Source organism: Plasmodium brasilianum (assembly GCF_023973825.1).
Source record: "Plasmodium brasilianum strain Bolivian I chromosome Unknown PB_00_01, whole genome shotgun sequence".
NCBI classification, from domain to species: Eukaryota; Apicomplexa; class Aconoidasida; order Haemosporida; family Plasmodiidae; genus Plasmodium; species Plasmodium brasilianum.
In genome coordinates, this window is record NW_027122924.1 from 196,982 (window position 1) to 218,763 (window position 21,782).

A 21,782-nucleotide genomic window follows, 5' to 3' on the forward strand; every position below is an offset into this window, starting at 1 on the left:
AAATAAAAATATTTATAATACAGTACAATACAATGCAATATAATATAATACAATATAATACAATACAATATAATACAATACAATATAATACAATACAATATAATACAATACAATATAATACAATACAATACAATATAATACAGTACAATATAATACAGTACAATATAATTCAATACAATATAATGTATTATAACATAACAAACCTCATTAGGGAAGGTAAAATAAAAAAGCGGTGAAAAGAAACTTAATAGTAAGTTGCTTATTCAATATTAAGAAAAAAATATAATAAAAAAGAATGAATTTGTTGATGTAATCTTGTACGTACCTTTGAATGCTTAAAGAATGGCAGCGAAGCACCGTAAGAAATGAAAAAAAATAGCGCGCGCGAAGAAGAGGCCTAGTTTGCATATACGTATACATATATGTAAATGTACTTATGTATTTATATATACTTAAGTATTTATATATGCCTATGTATTTATATATACCTATATATTTATATATACCTATATATTTATATATACCTATATATTTATATATACCTATATATTTATATATACCTATATATTTATATATACCTATATATTTATATATACCTATATATTTATATATACCTATATATTTATATATACCTATATATTTATATATACCTATATATTTATATATACCTATATATTTATATATACCTATATATTTATATATACCTATATATTTATATATACCTATATATTTATATATACCTATGTATTTATATATACCTATATATTTATATATACCTATGTATTTATATACACCTATGTATTTACATATACATTTATATACGTATGTTTTGGGGTGAAATGTTACATTTTGTTTTTTTTGTTTCCTCCCCCCCCCCACCTACGTTACAGACCCTGATTTGATTATGTGTAGAAAGCAGCCAGGAATAGGTAAAAATAAAAGGAAGGAAAGAACTATGATAAATACATAGAAATTGATAGATTAAATTTGTTGTTCTTAAGGGATGAGTGGCTAAACAGGGTTGATAAAAACCTGAGGGAGCGACTTGCCATTTATGCTTGCTCAATTTTTGTGAAGCCCCCATCTGCTCCTTTTGCGTACCTATGTTTATGTGTTGTATAAATATGTACGTATATGTATGTATATATATATATGGTTGTATATGTGTATGTATCCTTTTACAGCCATCGGCAGACTATGCGAAAAGTGCGATGGGAAATGCCCAATATGTGATTCTTATGTAAGACCTTACACCCTAGTACGTATATGTGATGAATGCAATTACGGGAGTTATCAGGTATAGTTAAAATGTGCATTGTGATGAAGTAGGAAATTATGCTCTTCTATTTGTGAACATAAAAGAATGTGCATGCGTGTGTTTGTACTTTTATTATGGGAACATACGAACGGTTTTGTCTTTTCCTTCAAAAGGATGAAGGTGTAATTAACCCATCTTACGATTTTTTTTTTTTTTTGTTTTATGTTAGAGCGGTTAAAATTATGTTTTTTTTTTTTTTTTCGAGCTGTGAAAACTGTGTTTATTTTTTTTTTTTTTTTTACAGCTATTAATATTGTATTATTTTTTTTTTTTTTACAGCTATTAATATTGTATTATTTTTTTTTTTTACAGCTATTAATATTGTATTATTATTTTTTTTTTTTACAGCTATATTAATATTGTATTTTTTATTTTTATTATTATTTTTTTTTTTTATTTGTCCCTTTTTTTTGCATAGGGAAGATGTATCATTTGCGGAGGAACTGGTATATCGGACGCGTATTATTGTAAAGAATGTTGTCTTTGCGAAAAGGACGTAAGTGACACTTCTACATGTGGGTGCATATTGTTCTAGCCTATTTCCAAATACATACAAATAGTGATATTTGTATATGAGAAAGAAGTTATATTTCTTATAGTATTTCTTACAAATTGTATATTTGCTATTTTGGCATATTTTTCCATTTTTTTTTTTTTTTACCACACTTTCTAATTTTTTTTTTTTTTTTGCGTTTTTATTGTTTAAGAGAGATGGTTGTCCCAAAATTGTAAACTTAGGCAGTGCGAAGACAGATCTGTTTTATGAAAACAAAAAGTACGAATTTAAAAAGCAGTAACGTCGAACACTGTGCCGGTGTATTTTTTGTTGTGCTGAAGTTGTTATAAGTTGGGAGAAAAAAAAAAAAAAAGCGATTGTAAAAGTGAATGAAAAAGAGGATACAAAAATAAACGTGTTTTAACTTTAACATGTTGTATTTTGTAGTAATAAGTTGCAGTAACGCTTTTTTTTTTTTTTTTTTTTTAAAAGTTATTCATCATTTGCCTTATCATAATTGTTGTACGGTGCACATTGTCTGTTTTCAAATGTTTCTACAGCCATCGACATTTCTCCATATTCCTTTATATATCTCAATTTTTTTCTGTTTTGTTCCTTTATTTTCAATTTTCTTCATTTCCTCGTGACTGTATCATACATGTAAGAAGTATTTGTATAAATAAAGTAAAATTGTATTTTTTATATCCATAATTATTTAAAATAGAATATCAAAAAATGAACTACTATGTAAACCCTTTAAATAACGCGTAAGCCGTGGATAACAGATTATAGGCATACCCGATCTTTCATTTAGTTCATAAAATAGCATAAATAAACGTTTTTTACAAATCATAGTTAAGACTAATTTAAAAAATTGTTCAATTGTGTCATATATATACTCATCAGTATACTTATCTGTGTTTGGAATAATTTCTTGTTCTATATTCCTGTGTTCATTGTTTATATATTTTTTTAGTTCACTTAAAAGATCTTCATATAATGTCCAACTGATATTCATTGACATTACAGCTGTAATTGCTCTTGAATAAAGTTGCTTTTTATTATTTTTTATTTTTTTATAAAAGCTATACCTCTTAACCTGTTTTCTATAAATTTTTTCGTTATGCATAAAGTAGAAGCAGTTCTTCATCATTAGCATAGCCTGTGAGTAAAGAGAAAAGGGAAAAAAGAAATAATAAATAAATGCAAAGAAAGGAAGAGGAGTGGAAAGGAAAAAGTTTCCATTGTATCTTGTTTGCGTTTATATATAATGTGTAGTTTTCCTTCGGGTGCACAGAGTGCTTTTTATTTTGTGGTTTATAGCTTTTTGTATTTTTTTTTATTTTCTATTTTTTTTTCAGTTTTTCTGCAATTATCTTTTCTTCAATTATCTTTTCTTCAGTTTTGTTTTTTCCAATTTTTTTTCATTTATAACAATTAGCCTTTTTTCAATACTAATATCTTCTCCATCTTTGTAACTACTCAGAAGAATTATGTGCATAAAAAACAGAAAGTAGTGCAAAGTTGTAAGTAGGTTGTATATATCATGTGGGTACACAAAACGAAACGAACGTAGGGGTAAGTATGCTAGTGCATATATAAGGATATGTATGCATATATGCAGATATATACATATGTGCACCGGTGTGAATATATCACATACGAAGGAGGAGTGCTTTTTTTATTTAACCTGTTATTGCTTAAGAGTACCGACTTTACACATGAGTTGCGGTAAAACCCTGTGAAAGTGAAGAAGACAAAATGAACGAAATATAATGAGCATGAGGAACGAAATAAAATACGTATGAGGAACGAAATAAAATACGCATGAGGAACGAAATAAAATACGCATGAGGAACGAAATAAAATACGCATGAGGAACGAAATAAAATACGCATGAGGAACGAAACAAAATGAACGTGAGGAACTAAATAAAATGAACGTGGGGAACAAAATAAAATAAGTATGAGTAACGAAATAAAATGAACATAATGAACAGAGAGAACATAACACCAAATTTTAGTTTATTCCCAAATTTGTTGTATATTAGAGTTCATATGCTGGTTTACATCTTCGTAGGTACATTTTTTTTTTATTTAGAATTTTTCTTTTCATTAATATCGGCATTATTAACAGTCCCCGTGATATCTAAGTGCAGTTGCGATTATTCGGATGAGAAAGCAGTAAGAGAAGGAGAAATCCACTAAACAAGTGAGGAAGTAAGCGACTAAACAAATGAGGAAGTAAGCGACTAAACAAGTGAGGAAGTAAGCGACTAAACAAGTGAGGAAGTAAGTGACTAAACAAATGATGAGGCAAAAAAAAAAAAAAAAAAGACAGTATAAGGGGGGATGGAGGGATAAATTATAAACAGAGTGGGTAACTGAAAGAATAACTAAAAGGTATTGACAAAGTTATAAGGCCCAAAAATTTTAAAAATTAGTTTTTATCAAAAGAGGAAAGAGAAAGTGTTGGATGGAAAGGGAAAATATGTTTAAATATTTTAGGACCAAAACAAAGTTCTTTTCACTATTTCTTTGCGTAAACTTTTGTTGCTTTAGTGTACAAGTTTGCACTAAGAATTACAAATGAATAAATAAAAAATTTAAGTTTGCATGGCAATATATTCATGTAATGTACTTTTTGTATACCATGGTTTATACCATCTTTCGTTGAATTACTTAATAGATAAAGAGTTCGATGGATAAACTACAAAAGGGGAATAAATGAAAGGGGAAAAAAAACCAAAACAGGAGTATACAATACACGCATGTGTATGTACACGGGAAAAAGTATCCTCAGAAAGGTCCTCAAGAGGCTTTGTTTTACGTACATACGTACTTATATACATAGGTATATATGTATATTCATATATTTATGCAAAGGTACATGTAAACATACTCATTCGCGGAGGAAAATATTTTTCTTTTTTTAAAAAAAAAAAAAAAAAAAAATTGTTTAATTTTCAACATAATGCAACTAGATTTAAATTCATGTGCATAACAAATAAATGATGTCTTTCAACACAATGTAGTTTAGTTGTTTCATTGTTCACTCGATTTTTTTTTTTTTTATTTCGGTTGGAGATATGGATGGAAGGGGACCTTACACCAATGTACGACATATTGCTCATATGAATTATCAAAGGGGGAAAATATGTATACACTATTAAAAAACAAAAAACAAAAAACAAATAGCCAAATGACCACCTATGAACCACACAGTTTTGCATTAAATAAAAGGATAAAAAAATGTATAAAATGAATTGCACCTAACACGTTCAGTATCTTTTTTTTCTTTCTTCGTTCTTCTTTCTTCTTTCTTCTTTCTTCTTTCTTCTTTTTGTTTTTCAATTCTTTCCTTTTTGCAAAGTTCGTTATTTCCTACACGATTTTATCAAAAAAGTAATTTCATGTTGTACAAAATATGTAAGTACTTGAATATATGCAATAACAAAATTTTAATTTTTTTTCACTTCGGATTAACCAAGCTATATTTCGCAACATGTCATCATACGATCCGATAAAGCTTGTGTAAAATGTTACAAGAATATTAAGAAGGGGGAGAAGGAAAGAAAAAAAAAAAAAGACTCGCAAGTTATGCAATAATAGATAAACATTAATATATACATACATACATACATACATACATAAAAACATACATGCATAAAAACATACATGCATAAAAACATACACGCATAAAAACATACACGCATAAAAACATACATGCATATAAATTATATATATATATATATAATATCCATACATTTGTATATATGCAAAAAATATATCAAAGCAGAAGGGTAAAAAAAAAAAATTCGCAAAGGAGAAAGGAGCAAGGTGAAAGGGCAAAAAAATTCAAGTTCGTCATTTTTACTATTACATGACTATTGTCATAAACAAAAAAAAAAAAAAAAAAGAAAAAAAAAGAAAATACGAAACAAAATACGAAACAAAATAAGAAACGAAATAAGAAACAAAATAAGAAACGAAATAAGAAACAAAATAAGAAACGAAATAAGAAACAAAATAAGAAACGAAATAAGAAACAAAATAAGAAACGAAATAAGAAAGGAATGTTTCACGTATAATAATAATATTATGTAGTGCTCAAAAAAAATATTTTGTTCTTTTAATGCCTTGAGTGTTGAATGTTCAAAGCGTGAACGAACTAAAAAGGAAAATACAAATTTGAACGAAAAAAATTAGCTAGCAAGGAGTTTGCAAACGGGGAACATGTACATCATATATATTTATAAATAATTTTATACGTTTATACGCATTTGTATACGTTAAATATACATTTCTACGAATTGTATATATATATATATATATGTATGTGCGTACGTATGTATATTCAAAATTCCCCCGTCAAGAAAAATGTGAACCAGTTTTCACCTCTAAACCGAGTCTTACTTATTTCTTTTTTTTTTCAAGTCAACCCTTAAAGTAGCTAGAAAAAAGAAAAAAAAAAAAAAAAAAAAGTATAACGTTATAAAAGTATAACATCATAAGAGTATAAAAAAAGGCAAAAAGGCGAGTAATTAAAAAAACAAGCGCAGATGTATAAAGTCTTAACGTAACCGCCGAATTTGCATAATTTTTTTTTTTTTTTTTTTTTTATGAATGTGTGCTAAGTTGATGGCTTTAAAAAACGCAAAATGCAATCGGCGTTTCATAATATCACTCCTACTACTATTCCTATTGCTCCTATTCGCATTAGAATCAGGAGGTAGAGATATAAGTAGTGTGGACAGTAAAAGTGAGGGAAAACATAATGGCAGTAGTAGCAGCAGTAGCAGTAGTAGCAGTAGTAGCAGCAGTAGCAGTAGTAGCAGTAGTAGCAACAACAACAGTAACAGTAACAACATCAACAAACACAAAAACAACAATATCAGATATGATGATGGCTCTCTAAGTAAGTCGAACGACAGGGAGAATTTGCAGGGTAAGAGCTCCCCAGAGTTTGTTAGTAGCAGTAAAGAGGAAGAAATGAAAAAGGAAAAAAAGGAGAATAATGAGAATAACGAAACAAGGGAGTATAACCAAAATAGCGAAAATAATTATTTACCAAAAAATGGTAAGAACTTGTCAAGGGGAGAGGAAGAACTGGACCCGGCTACGGACCATTATACCAATTTCCATGAAAAAAGTCAAGTTTTTCTTCCTGCAGAATACACCCTCACAGGTATGAAGGAAAAGGAAAAGGTGTTACAACGAAATGGTAGTCTTAAGGATGGTGTAGATAAAGACTACAAGAAAGGAGGAGAGCAAAAAATAAAGGAAATTAAAAATAGAGATAGAAACATTGATGAAGGTGAAGGTGAAAAACGTAAGAAAAAACTGTCAGCGAATTTTAACCTTCATGGGAAGGGAGAATATGCGTTAAATGGAGAAGAAAATACAGTTATACATACGTTCATCTCGTCAAATAAAGATGTAAAATTAAAAAGTGAAGGAAGGAAAGTAGATAATATGAATAATTATACCATTCATAAGGATGGTTCTAAAGATAGGATAAGCAGTAGAATTGAAAGCGGAAAAGGTACGGATGGAAGTGTTGGTAAGGAAGGTCCTTGTGATGGGCTTAAAAAAAAGAAAATGATTGAGGAAAAGGAAGAGATGAGCAGCACTCAGAGTAAACAAAAATTAGTGAGTAGTAAAAGTAATTTCTCGGCTACAATACTAAATGTTTATATGACTGAAAATAAAAATTTGTACACAAATGTAAAAGTAGGTGAACAGGTTTTAAAATTATCCATAAATAGCAGACTAGAAGGAATATATGTTTTTATGAAAGACTCCCAAGCATGTTATAAGGATGATGAAAAGAAGAGTTGTTACAATCCTAATATTTCTAGAAATGCAACTTGGTGTAATAACGATTTATTATGTTTACCTGCTATTTTATCTAAACCGTATGAATGTTACAATGATAGCAATTTAAATATTGATAGTAAGGCAGCATATCCTAATGTGTATTATGATTCTTTAAAATTTAGCGAAAGTCATGTGGAAGGGTCTGATGACGTAGATATTTTAGATTTGCAGTTGTCGAGCAGGAGTGGAAGTGCAGACGTGAGGGGAAGAATGGGCGGTGATAACGCATTCATCGAAGGAGCATCAAAAGTAGAACCAGAGGGAGCATTAGAAGTAGCATCAGAAAGAGGAGCAGACGTATCAGAAGCTTTATCAGAAAGAGGAGCAGACGTATCAGAAACTGCATCAGAACCAGGCGCGGATGGAACCTTTTTCGAAAATGCGGACATTAAGTTAGTCATTGATTTGTCGCGTTATAACAACTGGAGTTTGTTCAAAGACACGGATGGTATTTTCGGTATTGCGGGCAAAGAATTAAGTTGTAGGAACACAAGTGCATGGAATAATATCATCGAAAAACATAACTCCTTGTTCGCTATTGATATTAATTTACCAGAAAATGCTATAAAGAAATTCGTTCATGTAGATGCTCCGAGTAGTAGCAAGAGGGAAGTTTTTCATTTTACACACATGATGGAAGATCTTCATAAAAAGGAAAAAATAATGGGAAATATATGTACTCAAGGTCTTATTGATGCAGGGGATACCCGGGTTATGACTGGCGCGAAAGGTGAGGATGTGGGAGTGGGAGATAAGAAGAAAGGGGAAAAAGAAGCAGCAGTAGTCAAAGTTGGAGTGGGAGTGGGAGAAGAGGGAGAAGCCGAAAAAGTTAACATGTACAAAGATAAAGCGGAGGGGGGGAAATTACCTGGAGAAGGAAGCGTTGAGGGGAGTAATGGTAAAGATAACATGAGAATAGAAACAGAAAAGAGTAGAAGTGGTACTAGTAGTAGTGATAATAGCAGTAGTGGTAGTGGTAATGGCAGCAATGAGGGGAGTGTGGGGGATGACCCCCCTTTGTGCAGGTCGGAAATTCACATAGGAGATTACAAAAAAGAATATGGCGAAATAAAATGGGCAGAATCGAGAGAACGGGGCGGAATATTTTCGGATTCCTTTATGCAGTTTACTATATATAATTTACAAGTATGTAATAAAAATATATTTGGAAAGTATAGTAGCAATTGGCAAGGTATTATAGACTTAACTAGTAAGTGTCTAGTACTACCAAAAATGTATTGGCTAAGTTTAATGGAGTACTTACCAGTTAATAAGAATGATGAAAGGTGCGTACCAAAGAATAAAGTTGATGTAGTATTTGATGAGGATTCGATCCCTCGAATGTGTTCAGTGGATGAGAAAAACAGACCACTTCCTGTTCTAAAGTTTTACTTCTCTGACAACGATGTTGTGAGTGATAACAATGTATGCAGCGAAGACGTAGACATGTTTAAGGTTAGAAGTCGTAGCGCTAGTGGCTCAAAAACTAACATGCAGGAGATACTCATCCCCCTGGACAATCTCATCATTAACGAGAACAGCATAAATGACAATTACTTGTGTGTCATTCCGGATATACACGAAGGGGTGACTAGCGAGAACAGCGGAAGGACAACGAAACCGTTGATTAAGTTTGGGACATATGTATTAAACAATTTTTATGTTGTAGTTGATCAATATAATTTTCGTGTAGGATTTGCAAATAAAAAAAATTTTCATTGGTCAGATGATAAATGTACAAAAAAAGCAGAATGTATAGGAGATCAGTTTTATGAACCTGCTTTAAATATCTGTATTGATCCTGATTGTTCTATTTGGTATTTCTATACCTTAAATGATCAAACAAAAAAGTGTGAATCATTATCTTCTCGTTTTTATATCTTTCTACTAATACTCATTTTTTTACTTATACTCGATATACAATCGTACTACTTCTACCGAAGGTCGGTGCATGTTGCGAAAATGTCGTCGCGTTGACATGAAATCCAAAAGGGGGGAACGTATGTTTGACAACGTAGAATTGGTCGGGGGCGACCGCACATGCATAAATACATTAATACGTTAATACGTTAATACGTTAATACGTTAATACGTTAATACGTTAGTACGTTAATACGTTAATACGTTAGTACGTTAATACGTTAGTACGTTAATACGTTAATACGTTAATACGTTAATACGTTAATACGTTAATACGTTAATACGTTAGTACGTTAATACGTTAATACGTTAGTACGTTAATACGTTAGTACGTTAATACGTTAATACGTTAATACGTTAATACGTTAATACGTTAATACGTTAATACGTTAATACGTTAATACGTTAATACGTTAATACGTTAGTACGTTAATACGTTAATACGTTAATACGTTAATACGTTAATACGTTAATACGTTAATACGTTAATACGTTAATACGTTAGTACGTTAATACGTTAATACGTTAGTACGTTAATACGTTAATACGTTAATACATTAATACATATGTACGTGCTTATAAATTGCCCCCTCCCCCTTGTCCCATTTGCTATGTTACATCCCACATTTCGCACGAAAATGCATTTCTTACTGGTTTTAGTGCCACTACTGTCTCCAAACTTATTTGAACCGTTTGTTAAGGGCAACTACGAGTGCACCATTTTGGGAATGTACATCTCTTGAAATTTGCTGAACGGATTTATTATTTTTTTTTGTTTTAACGTTGTATGGGTGTGCATGATTGTGTGTTATATCTACTTTCTTTTAATACGCATCGTTATGTTAGTAGTTGTCCATATAAGAATTCCCATTATTTTACTATTTATGTATTCTTATACATTTTTACGAATTTTTGTGTATCTTAACGTATATTCACAATTTTCATTATTTTTGTGTATATGTATATATATATTTGTTTTTTTTATTTTATTTTCTTATTTTTTTATTTTCTTATTTTTTTTTTGTGTGTGCATAACATAACTTTTTTGGCTTTAAAACAAAAAAGAACATTAAAAAGGCGAAAATTATGATTTAAAAAAAAAAAAAATAAAATAATATGAGAAGTTTGTAACCATTGGTTGTAATTTTTTCTATTTTAAAGGGACCTTTGTCCGTTTATGCGATATGCAGTTAGGGGGGTGCAAAGAGGACAATTTTTATAAATTTTAATATATTTATATATGAGTGTATATATATATATAGAATATATACAATATAGTGTACATTTTTTTTTCCCTTTTTGCGCACTTTTTCATTCATAAAAGATGAAGAAAGGAGGAGGTGAACAAGTCAGAGAAAGAACGTAATAATGTACATTCTCTTTGTATACAATGTATTTAATAGTATATTTTTTTTTTTTTTTTTTTTTTTTTTTTTTTTTTGAATGTACACGTTTTCATAAGCAGGGTGCGGAAAAATACGAAAAAAGGATAGGAACAAAATTTATACCCCAAATGACAGTGCACATAAATGCATTTTGAAAAAAGGCAACGAGGTTTTTGATAATCAGCTTTAAATATTTGGATGTGGGGGAGGAATAAATTATATACGTAAACGTTTATGTATGTATGTATATAAGTGTATATGTATATACGTGTACACATGGATAAATGTATACATACAAGCGAACATGCTACTCCCATACTTGCCTATGCGCGTACGGAAAAAGCATTAAATAGAAAAACAAAATATAATAGTACTTGTGAGCAGTGCAACAATTGTTCATTCCTCTTCGAGGATCCAAAGTATTTTCTAAATGTCTTTCAGTGTTAAACGATATATTTATTTCCATTTTTTCCAATTTTTTCCATGTTTCCATTTTTTGCATATTTTCCATGTTTCCATTTTTTGCATATTTTCCATGTTTCCATTTTTTGCATTTTTTCCATGTTTCCATTTTTTGCATTTTTTCCATTTGTTTCCATTTTTTTTTTTTTACTTATTTTTGTTTTTTTTATTTTTTTTTTCTTTTTTTACTTTTTTTTTTAGTTTTAATTCCATTTCTTTTCTTTTTTTTTTAGTTTTAATTCCATTTCTTTTCTTTTTTTTCGTTTTATTTTCATTTTTTCCCATTTTGTTTACCTGTTTTGTCACTTCCTCCCTGTGGAACAACTCGTTTTTAGAAGACTAATGCTTACGATTAAGCAATTATTTTAACACACTAATTCATTGTTTGTATACTTTGTTAACTATTTAAAAATCTTTTTTTTTTTTTTTTTTTTTTTAAAAAAGGAAATATGTGTTAAACATAATTTTGTTGAAGGGGAAATTTAACTCCGCATTTTGTGTTAAAAAAAAAGCATAAGAAGTAGCAATAGCAGTAACATCAGCAGTTACAAAAGAGAAACAGAGTGGAGCTGAGTAAAAAATTGCAGTAGAGGAAAGCACAAAAATGCAGAATAAAATTTGCCACTTGAGTAAACAAGTGAAAGATGGGATAACTGTTTATGAGTATTTCTGGCCTTTACACGTATTTGCATTTTGAATTCACCAATTTTAAAAAATAAAACATTAACACGTTAAGGTGATCAGAAGTTTGGACGTTATGACGTTAAGACGTTTAGACTCTAAGCTTTTGTATGTTAAAGCTGCTAATTTTTTTTTTTTTTTTTTTTTTTTTCTTCGCTTTATTATCACTTCGCTTATTGGCTTACCACACAGCTAGTTACGTCATTTTCCATTTAATTTCTTAACCTTCTTTTCACATGTTCATAATGAAAGATGATATAGCACAGAACAAGTGGCACTACTGTTATATCGTTAGAGAGTAATTTTACCTTCTTTCACTCTTTCTCATTTTTTCTCACTTTTATTTCATACTGCTTAACTTTTTTTTTTTTTTTTTTTTTTTGTGCATGTGTATGTATTGCTTTGATAGACAGATGCTTGTTAGCTATACTAATTAAATGTATTTACAAGTAAGACACATATATAGTAGCCCATTATAAAGGCAAAAAAAATTATTGGAAATATAAAAAAGAAATGAAGAGAAATAACATGTATATGAATGAATATGAACATGGTCAGAATAAATTAAATAGTGACTTTTTTTTCAACAACAAATCGATAGGAGAAAGAGGAGCTGTTCTGACAAAATCCTTAAATAATTATAGTACAGTCGAGTTAGGGTCTTTTAAACCGTATAACATAGAACATAGGAATAGTAGTAGTATTATCAACAATAGCAATAAAAATAGTAACAGTAATAGAAAAAACAATAGTAATAATAATAGTAATAATAATAGTAATACTAATAGTAATACTCATAGTAATACTAATAGTAATACTCATAGTAATACTAATAGTAATAATAATAGTAATACTAATAGTAATAATAATAGTAATACTAATAGTAATAATAATAGTAATACTAATAGTAATAATAATAGCAATAATAATAGTAATACTAATAGTAATAATAATAGCAATAATAATAGTAATACTAATAGTAATAATAATAATAATAATAACTATAGCGATTTTATATTAGATCCGTCACCTGGTCTATATCACCATGTGAATATGAAACATCCACATTACAAAAATAGTGTAGATAGTTTACAGACATATCAATATAACACCTTGAATACAGGAGATGGAACTGTTCCATTGATTTATCATTTAGATAGTGCATACATAAATAAAGATGTGCATATGAACATAGGGGCAAACAATGTAATAGGGAATACTGGTATGAAAGATGATATTAGAAACATAGGAGTACGAAAATTTCGAGAGTGGCGTACTGCTTCTGCCATGGGTACTTCCGCGAATAGTCATTATAACATAGGCTATAACAAAATCCATAGTAGTAGTCACATCAATAATCATAGAAATAGTCAGAGTAATAGCTACGGAAATAACTACAGTCATACGTACAATAATAAAGATGATAGACGAAACGGTAATAATTGCGAAATTTACTACAATAGGCACTACAATAGACTCTATGATAATCACTACGATAGATGCAATGATAACGAATGGAATAATAGCTTCAGAAGCACAAGCAGCATTGTGTATGGGGGAAACTGCGCTAGTTTGAAAGGAGGAACAAGGAAGTACTCTGTTCTTGCGTTCAAAAGAGCACCATTGAATAGTAGACATAATTCTCTTGAGCATATACCTCCTGACAACAATTTTAACATGAACAAAAATTTGGTTGTTCAGAAAAATAATAAGCACAATTGGTATGACAACGTGAGTTATGTTAGCGGTATATACAAGGATTTATATGAAGGGAATACACATAAGGGTATTATACATCCATTTGTAGAAAGAAAGAATGATGATATTGTTAAGGAAGTAAATTATTCTGTCCCTACTACTATGCATTGTAAAAATAATAGTACTCCTTTTAGGGGATACGATGTTGTTAGATTAATGCAACCTGATAAACAAGGAAAATCAGTCAAAGAGTCTCAGCTAAAGTTAGAGAAAGTTACTTTGTTAAATGGAAGCACTTGTCGAAATGGTCGATTTAACAAAACGTCTGAATATCATTACAAGGTAGTAAAGGGTCCTAGTTGTAGTGCTATCCCCATTCCACCAAGTGCCTACCATCGTAATAGCAGCTGCGTGATAAGTAATATGGAAAATGAGAAATTACTGAGGGGTGATGACGTCCCTACTAAGAACAATAGAAGTGGTAGTAATGTTGGGAAAAGATGTAATAGTAATGGGAATAACGGCAATAACAGCAGCAACAACTGGGATCATAATAATGATTCGTTCATTCCGGGTATCATTCCCTGGGATGGAAGAAGGGGACTCTTTAATGAGAGGGTTCATAGTTGTTCATATCAGATGAAATGGAAAACGAGCAAAGCATGTGGAAGAAGCAGTTGTACTAAGTGCACCAGTTGCACAAGCCGTACCAACTGCACTGCTCGTAACTCAGATTGCGCAGGTTTCACAGGTTCGGGTAACACGGTTGGATGTGGACAGAGTGATGAAGTAGGGTCAGGCAGCACCTGGGGAAAAAGCACAGATAAGGGAACTAGCAAGGAGATATTGGTAAAAAGTGAAGAAGAGGAGGTATGGAAAAGCAGAAATGCAGTATTATATCCCGAACTTACAAGTATTGAAGACATGCATATCGTTCTGAGTGAGGAGGATAAAGGAGTTGAAAAGGAGGAGGGCATAAACGAAGGTAGAAGTGAAGGCATAAACGAAGGTAGAAGTGAAGGCATAAACGAAGGTAGAAGTGAAGGCATAAACGAAGGTAGAAGTGAAGGCATAAACGAAGGTAGATGTGAAGGCATAAACGAAGGTAGATGTGGAGGCAGAAGCGAGGGAAGAAGTGAAGGAAGAAGCGAGGGAAGAAGTGAAGGAAGAAGCGAGGGAAGAAGTGAAGGAAGAAGCGGGGCCAAAAGAGAGTTTACCGAATGGATGTCGCACAACAAATTAATGAAAAATATCATTTCTTCGTATAACGAAAATGTAAAGATGGAAACACACGGACTATTTAACCTCCTTTTTGACGTTTATGGTAGTAATAGGAGCATATTTGAAAATTTCTTACTCGAGAATAACGACAGTGACATAACTGAAGTTATGAAAAACATTATTGATGAATTATCTGAAGAAAGAAATAACAAAATAATAGAGAAGCTTATATTTTTAAAATATTTATTTAATGAGTATGGTCATACCGAGTATCCTAATCTTATATCATTGAAAAATTTTAAATTAATTTTTAAAAAATATAAAAACATTTTCTCTTCAGAAAAAATAGTTTTGTTCATGTTTAATTGTTTAGATAGAGGGAAACGTTATCAAATTACTCAGACAGATTTTCTTATTGGCATGTTAGCATGTAGTCCTCAAATGGCAAACGACATAGAGGATGATACTGGGAAATTACGTCATCAGTTAATATTTCGTGCATATGATATTGACAGAGATGGGTACTTAAGTGATAAAGAAATGCTTGTATTTCTATATCATATATATGAATTATCAAAAAATTTTCAATATATAAAATTAAGGAATGATAAAAGAAAACTAAAAAATTTTGTCATTGCTGAAAGGGATAAGATAATGAAAGATTGCAAAAAGATTAGTTATGACTACTTCTATAGTTTAGTTTTAACGAGAACAATTGAGGGAACTACTAATCTACTTAGATCTAACTATGATATGGCTAATATTGTTAAGAAATATTTTCTGCACACTTATGCAGCTAATATAGTGTCGGAAGAGTACATAAACAATAATGAAAGTTTTTTTATTATAACTGCAGGGAGGAACAAGGAACTGCATCAGCACCATAGTTCTTATGTCAATAAGGGGGAAACACTCACCACAGCGGATAGGGTAAAGAGTATTCCCGATATAGGGGTTTCTGCAGCTATTGCGTCTATTCCGGATATGCCCCATATGTCCCATATTCAGGAAGATGTGTTTCATGACAATGTTTTGCAAAGTGGTAATGGTCCATCAAGCAATGAGCATATATTGTTGAACCATAAGATAGAAGAAGCGAATGATATACCTACGGAAAATCAAAAAGGGGGCATAATTCATTTTGATGAACAGAATTCTAACCAGTATGAAGAAAAATATATCACACAGGGGGATGGTAACTACCACATGGCACTGTTTGAAGACTTGTGCACCGTAAAGAAAGAGGAATACAACTGCAGTTTGGAAGTAGGACATATTGGGGATACGGAGGGGGAGAAGGAAGCAAATTATTCGAATGGTAAAAGTGTAAGACACACCGATCCAGGAGGTAACGCTTACAGTTTCGGTAGCTGCGAGGATGACAAAAATACGAGTATGAATAATATGAATGAATGTATTAACGATATATGTAACAATGGAGTAGAGAAGAAGGGTACATCCCTTCTTAACGGGCATGAATCGTGTGTACAAAAGGAAGCATATTTACAGGATGAAGGAACTATGGATGTAACATGTACCCATGGAGGGGATGACAAGGTGGAAAGGGATTTACTGAAAGAGAAGAGCATAAATGATAACAATAACACGAATAGTGTTACTACAAATGTTGACATGTTTGGTAAAAATGAAGCAACACCATTGGAAGTGAATCAAACTGATGCAGTTGTATTTTCCATTGATCATAAGGATAGCAATTGGAATGAAAAGGATATGATAGATTCATTTAATGAGAATGAAGTGGACAATAACAATGCGATGGAGAATATTGTACATTTAGTTGATTATACGGAAAAGGCGAATAACAATAGGGATTTGAATGATGAGTCTAGCAAGGAAAGTGGAGCATATTACATTTCTAGTTCATCGCACGAGGGGGATAGAAGCGGCACTAGGGGCACTGGAAGTACTAGGGATATTGGCTGTATTAGCGGCATTAGCTTAAATGAACGCTCAAATCAGATGAATAGTGTGGATAACGGAAGCGATCTGAACAGCACGATAAACATAAAGTCTAACTGTGATATGAAACTTTGCAACGAGTTAAAAGATAATCGTTATAAATTTAGCATAGGTCAACAGTGTAATGCAAACAGTGTAAATGGATTTATTTTTAAAAGGAAGGATAGCGGTATTTACGAAAATTATGGACATAATGCTTACATATCAAATGAAAGTAAAGCTTCATTGAGTACAGAAGAGCAAAATGCAGGGAAGTACATAGACGGACATAATTCAGGTGCAGTTGTGTCAGCATATGAAGCAGATTGCATATATATGAACTTGAATAAGAATGGAGGCCTCAAAGGAGCTAATCATTATGACAGCACAAAGAAGAGTGATATGGTTTGGGATGGAAACAATGGGCAGAAGAGTAACTACGAAAGGTGCATTATGAATGGGGGTCGCAGTAACATGAATAAAACGAGGTATGATGAGCGACTTGATGGGGGTGGGTACCACATGGGTAAAGTAAGCACAACAAATGGGAATAATGTTTTTGATGCATATATTCCAAGTCCTGGTATGTATAATGAACCACCTCCTCATTTTGGAAATAAGGATAATGTTGACCGGGTGTGGAATAAGAATAGGAATGAGAATGAAAGTAAGGATGGTAATAAGAATGAAAGTAAGGATCGTAATAAGAATGAAAGTAAGGATGAAAGTATGGATGGTAATAAGAATGAAAGTAAGGATGAAAGTATGGATGGTAATAAGAATGAAAGTAAGAGTGAACGTAATAATAAGAATAAGCGTACAATATATGCGGAAACAAATACTATGAGTGCAAAGTATGACCGTCTACGAGATATAGTAAAAACGTATCGAGAAAAATATATACAAGATGAGAGATTATTTACACTAAATCAAGATGTCGCATTTAAAGTATTTACAACGTTTTATAATATTTGTTATGGGAAGAATAAAGAAAAATATAGCTACTACTTCGAAATATTTCAAATATGCTCTTATAATGATATTCTTTTACTGTGTGATGAAGTAGCTAAGTTGTTTAAATTAGAAAATACATTAGAGCATGTAAATTTACCATGTAAGATTTTTGGAGATATACATGGAAATTTATTTGATGTTATAGACTTCTTCAATAAGTATAATTGGCCGCTTCACGACAAGTCGAATGAGATGATTAGCTCTTTTGATTTGACTAACTTTGAAAGTGGTGTACCTGGTTGGAAGTCTGATCAGTGGGATGTGAATGAGAGAAGTGATGTTGGCTGTGTAAGGGGTGGTGCTACAAATAGGAGTGAAAAGAACAGTAAAACTAACGGCAGTAGTTGCAATAACGGCAGGTACAATGATGACGATGTGAAGTATATATTTTTGGGTAATTATATAAACAGAGGCGATCACTCGCTGGAGGTGATATGTCTATTGTTCAGTCTTAAAATTCTTTTTCCAAATCATATATATTTATTGAGGGGGAATCACGAAGATAGGTTATTCAACTATATATATGGCTTTTACAAAGATATAGAAGAGAAAATGAGGAAAAATTTTAAATTTCTAGGGTTAATTAATTATCAAGATAAGGTAATAAATGCTCATTCGTATGAATTGTTTAATCGAATTAATGACGCTATTGAGTTTTTACCTCTCTCCATTTTAGTTGACAATCATATTTTATGTATTCATGGAGGTATAGGAAACAGTGTGCAGAGTATAAGTGATTACTCTAATATTAAAAAACCAATTGTCGTATCCCAGGAGATTGATTCGAATGGACGTAATGATGGAAGGAATGGGAATGGAAGCAGCAGTATTAGTAGTGAAGGGGAGAAGAAAATCATAATCGACACGCTGTGGTCGGACCCAATAAATTATGAGGATGATCATGATATATTTTTTTTAAAAAAGCAATGTCCCAAGGATGATATAATTCCATCTAGTAGAGGCAAAATTACTTTCAAGTTTGGTAAACATAGATTAGCAGAATTTTTGAAAAATAATAAACTAAAGATGATTATAAGAGGACATGAATGTGTTCATGAAGGATATAAATATTCATTCAACAGGAAAATTTTAACATTGTTTTCATCAAGAAACTATTGCAATAAATATATGAACAACGCTTCCAATGCATTCATTGTGAAGAAGAACAAAAATATAATCATCTTTAATCAAATATTGAAGTGCGAGGAGGTAGGTGTAAAACAAAGGAGGTTTTTGGATAGTTCACTTCGCACCGAATCGAGAAGGAACTCTCTTCGGAGCGATCAGCTTGGTGGCATGGTACGTGAAGAGGGAAGTAGCAAAAGGGAAATTGGTCGATCGAAAATTGATGAGTCGCAAATTTGTCCAGATAAAATTGGTCATTTGCATATTAGCCGAGAGAAAAATACAGACACTGTCAGTAGTGGTCATAAGCCCATTAACGAGGTCCAGTCAGATGGACGGCATTGTTTGGAAAACCCTATGACACAACTTTTAAAATTTAGAGGCGATTATGTTAAATGCGATTTTTATAGTGATGATAAGAAGACAACGTGTGTTAGAGAGGACTGTAGAGAAACAGAAAAACATGAACACGTGCATAATGCAAATAAGAAGTATACCTTTAAAGAAGGTGTGGATAAGTTAATAGGCAGAGGAAGGAGTGCCGTGCATATGGTTGATATGGCTAATATGGTTGACCTTGCTGACGTGGTTGGTCCATTTGATGATTCAGAGAATATAGGAGGTCACATAGACGGCAAAGAATTATATTTTACGCATAAGAACTATTTGCAAAATTATAAATTTGGAGAAGGTAAAATGTTTAGTTATGATACGAGTGGACAAGGTGCGAAGGTGCAGAATGATGATGATGATAATAGCAATAATAATAGTAATAATAATAGCAATAATAATAGTAATAATAATAGCAATAATAATAGTAATAATAATAGCAATAATAATAGTAATAATAATAGTAATAATAATAGCAATAATAATAGCCATAATATTAGTAACCAGTGCGATAATATCCTGAGTGAGATAAATAGTAGGAGACTTACAAAAAGGTTCAGAGAGACAAAAAGCAACGAAGATATGAATTTAACTGATATAAAAAAAGGAATTAGTGAAAAAGAAAATATTACCTTCATTCATGACACAAGTCTGAATAGTAAACATGAACAAGAGAAAAGTAAAGATGAGTTATATCAGTTTATGGAAAGTGGAAATTATGGTTATAGAGTAGTAGAGGGGAAAAAAGAGGCTGACGTGAGGGACCATTGTAAAAATGACTGTCTGAAAGACGTTAAAAAGGATAGTAACATTATGGTTAAAATGGATAGTAACATTATGGTTAAAAAGGATAGTAATGATGAATTAAAAATGGATGATAATGATGAAGCGAAAAATGATAGCAACGACGAAAAGGATGTCAACAGTGTTGAAACACGTCATATGAACAGCAGCGTACATCATGACTATGAGAACATTAATAGGAGCTTTACAAACATATTTGATATAGAAGATGAAAGATATGAAGACGATTATGATGACTATGAAATTTGTATAAACAATTTAATAAATGACCATGGTAGTAAGAAGCAAGATAATTATGATGAAATAGAAGGGCGAATGACACATGCAAATGCGAATAACTCAAACAGTAGAGTTAATACAAATGCTATTATTAATGAATTTTTTAAGAATGATAAAAATTATGAAGAAAATAGTGATAATATATTTTATGAAAAAAAGGATGATAATGAAATTAAAAGAAGTCAGGACAATTTAAAAAACATGTACTATTCAAAATTAATTTCTTCATTAAATGAACAAAGTTTGAGTTTCATGAATGATAATAAGGATATTGAAAATATGAACAATATAAATTGCATGAGTGCAATTAACGAATTTATGGGAAAATCTCTAGATTACATGATGCCTCCAGACTTGGGCTTAACAAACAGAGCCAAATTAAAAAAAGAAACGTATTCGAAAGAAGTTAAGAGAGAGAGTAACTCGGCCATGTTACGCAGTTTAAGAAGAGACAACAACACAAAAGAGCCCTTAAATAAGTGAGATAATACAACAATAAAAAAAAAAATAAATAAATAAACAAAAATAAAAAAATAAAATAAAATTCAGTGCTTTACTTTGCAAAGGTCTCGCAACGGGTGTGCGATTTCATGTGCATGAATATTTATGAATCATGCTATTATGCTGCCATAGGTTATGCTCATGTTTATACGAATATGCGCACATTTTACGATCCTTCTTTTTTTTTTTTTTCTTTTTTTTCTCATTTTTAGGTTGCAGATGCAGTGTTTGCCCCCTGACCCAAAACCACAGACAAAAATTTCCTCCCAAAAAAGCCTGGAAATAATGGACAGTTCATAAATTATTATTCTTTAATTTTGCCCTTCTGCATTTTTCGCGCGCACTGTGCACTTATTTAGTGAGAATTGTTTTGAAAATGTTTTTGTTATATTTTCCTTAATTTTTTATCAGTTTTTGTCAATCTTTGCCCACCTTTTGTTGCGCCATTTTTTTGTTTTTCGTTTTTTTGTCCTTTCTTTTTTTTGTTTTTCGTTTTTTTGTTCTTTCTTTTTTTTGTTATTTCGTTTTGTTATTTCGTTTTTTTGTTATATCGTTTTTTTGTTATTTCGTTTTTTTGTTATATCGTTTTTTTGTTATTTCGTTTTTTTGTTCTTTCTTTTTTTTGTTCTTTCTTTTTTTTGTTGTTTCGT

The 21,782-nt window shown here is 31.1% G+C and overlaps 4 protein-coding genes across 4 annotated transcripts; 3 read left to right on the forward strand and 1 right to left on the reverse strand.

The window, feature by feature from the left end:
- Positions 1-342: 342 nt before the first annotated feature.
- On the forward strand, positions 343-2,115 carry MKS88_000036 (pre-mRNA-splicing factor RDS3; the record flags this gene model as incomplete). Its single annotated transcript, XM_067219583.1, has 5 exons — positions 343-358; positions 891-929; positions 1,185-1,297; positions 1,737-1,814; positions 2,026-2,115. The coding sequence occupies 5 exons, from the start codon at positions 343-345 to the stop codon at positions 2,113-2,115; spliced, it is 336 nt and encodes a 111-aa protein (XP_067075925.1).
- A 191-nt stretch (positions 2,116-2,306) lies between these two features.
- MKS88_000037 (uncharacterized protein) lies at positions 2,307-6,411 on the reverse strand (the record flags this gene model as incomplete). The annotated part of the gene is made up of 8 exons (XM_067219594.1): positions 2,307-2,368; positions 2,613-2,976; positions 3,474-3,553; positions 4,466-4,523; positions 5,091-5,197; positions 5,290-5,342; positions 6,230-6,266; positions 6,393-6,411. 8 exons carry the CDS (start codon positions 6,409-6,411, stop codon positions 2,307-2,309), a joined length of 780 nt encoding a protein of 259 aa, XP_067075926.1.
- Positions 6,412-6,454: 43 nt separating this feature from the next.
- On the forward strand, positions 6,455-9,670 carry MKS88_000038 (peptidase; the record flags this gene model as incomplete). The annotated part of the gene is made up of 1 exon (XM_067219605.1): positions 6,455-9,670. The coding sequence occupies one exon, from the start codon at positions 6,455-6,457 to the stop codon at positions 9,668-9,670; it is 3,216 nt and encodes a 1,071-aa protein (XP_067075927.1).
- A 2,984-nt stretch (positions 9,671-12,654) lies between these two features.
- On the forward strand, positions 12,655-21,432 carry MKS88_000039 (serine/threonine protein phosphatase 8; the record flags this gene model as incomplete). The annotated part of the gene is made up of 2 exons (XM_067219616.1): positions 12,655-21,110; positions 21,345-21,432. The coding sequence occupies 2 exons, from the start codon at positions 12,655-12,657 to the stop codon at positions 21,430-21,432; spliced, it is 8,544 nt and encodes a 2,847-aa protein (XP_067075928.1).
- Positions 21,433-21,782: the final 350 nt, after the last annotated feature.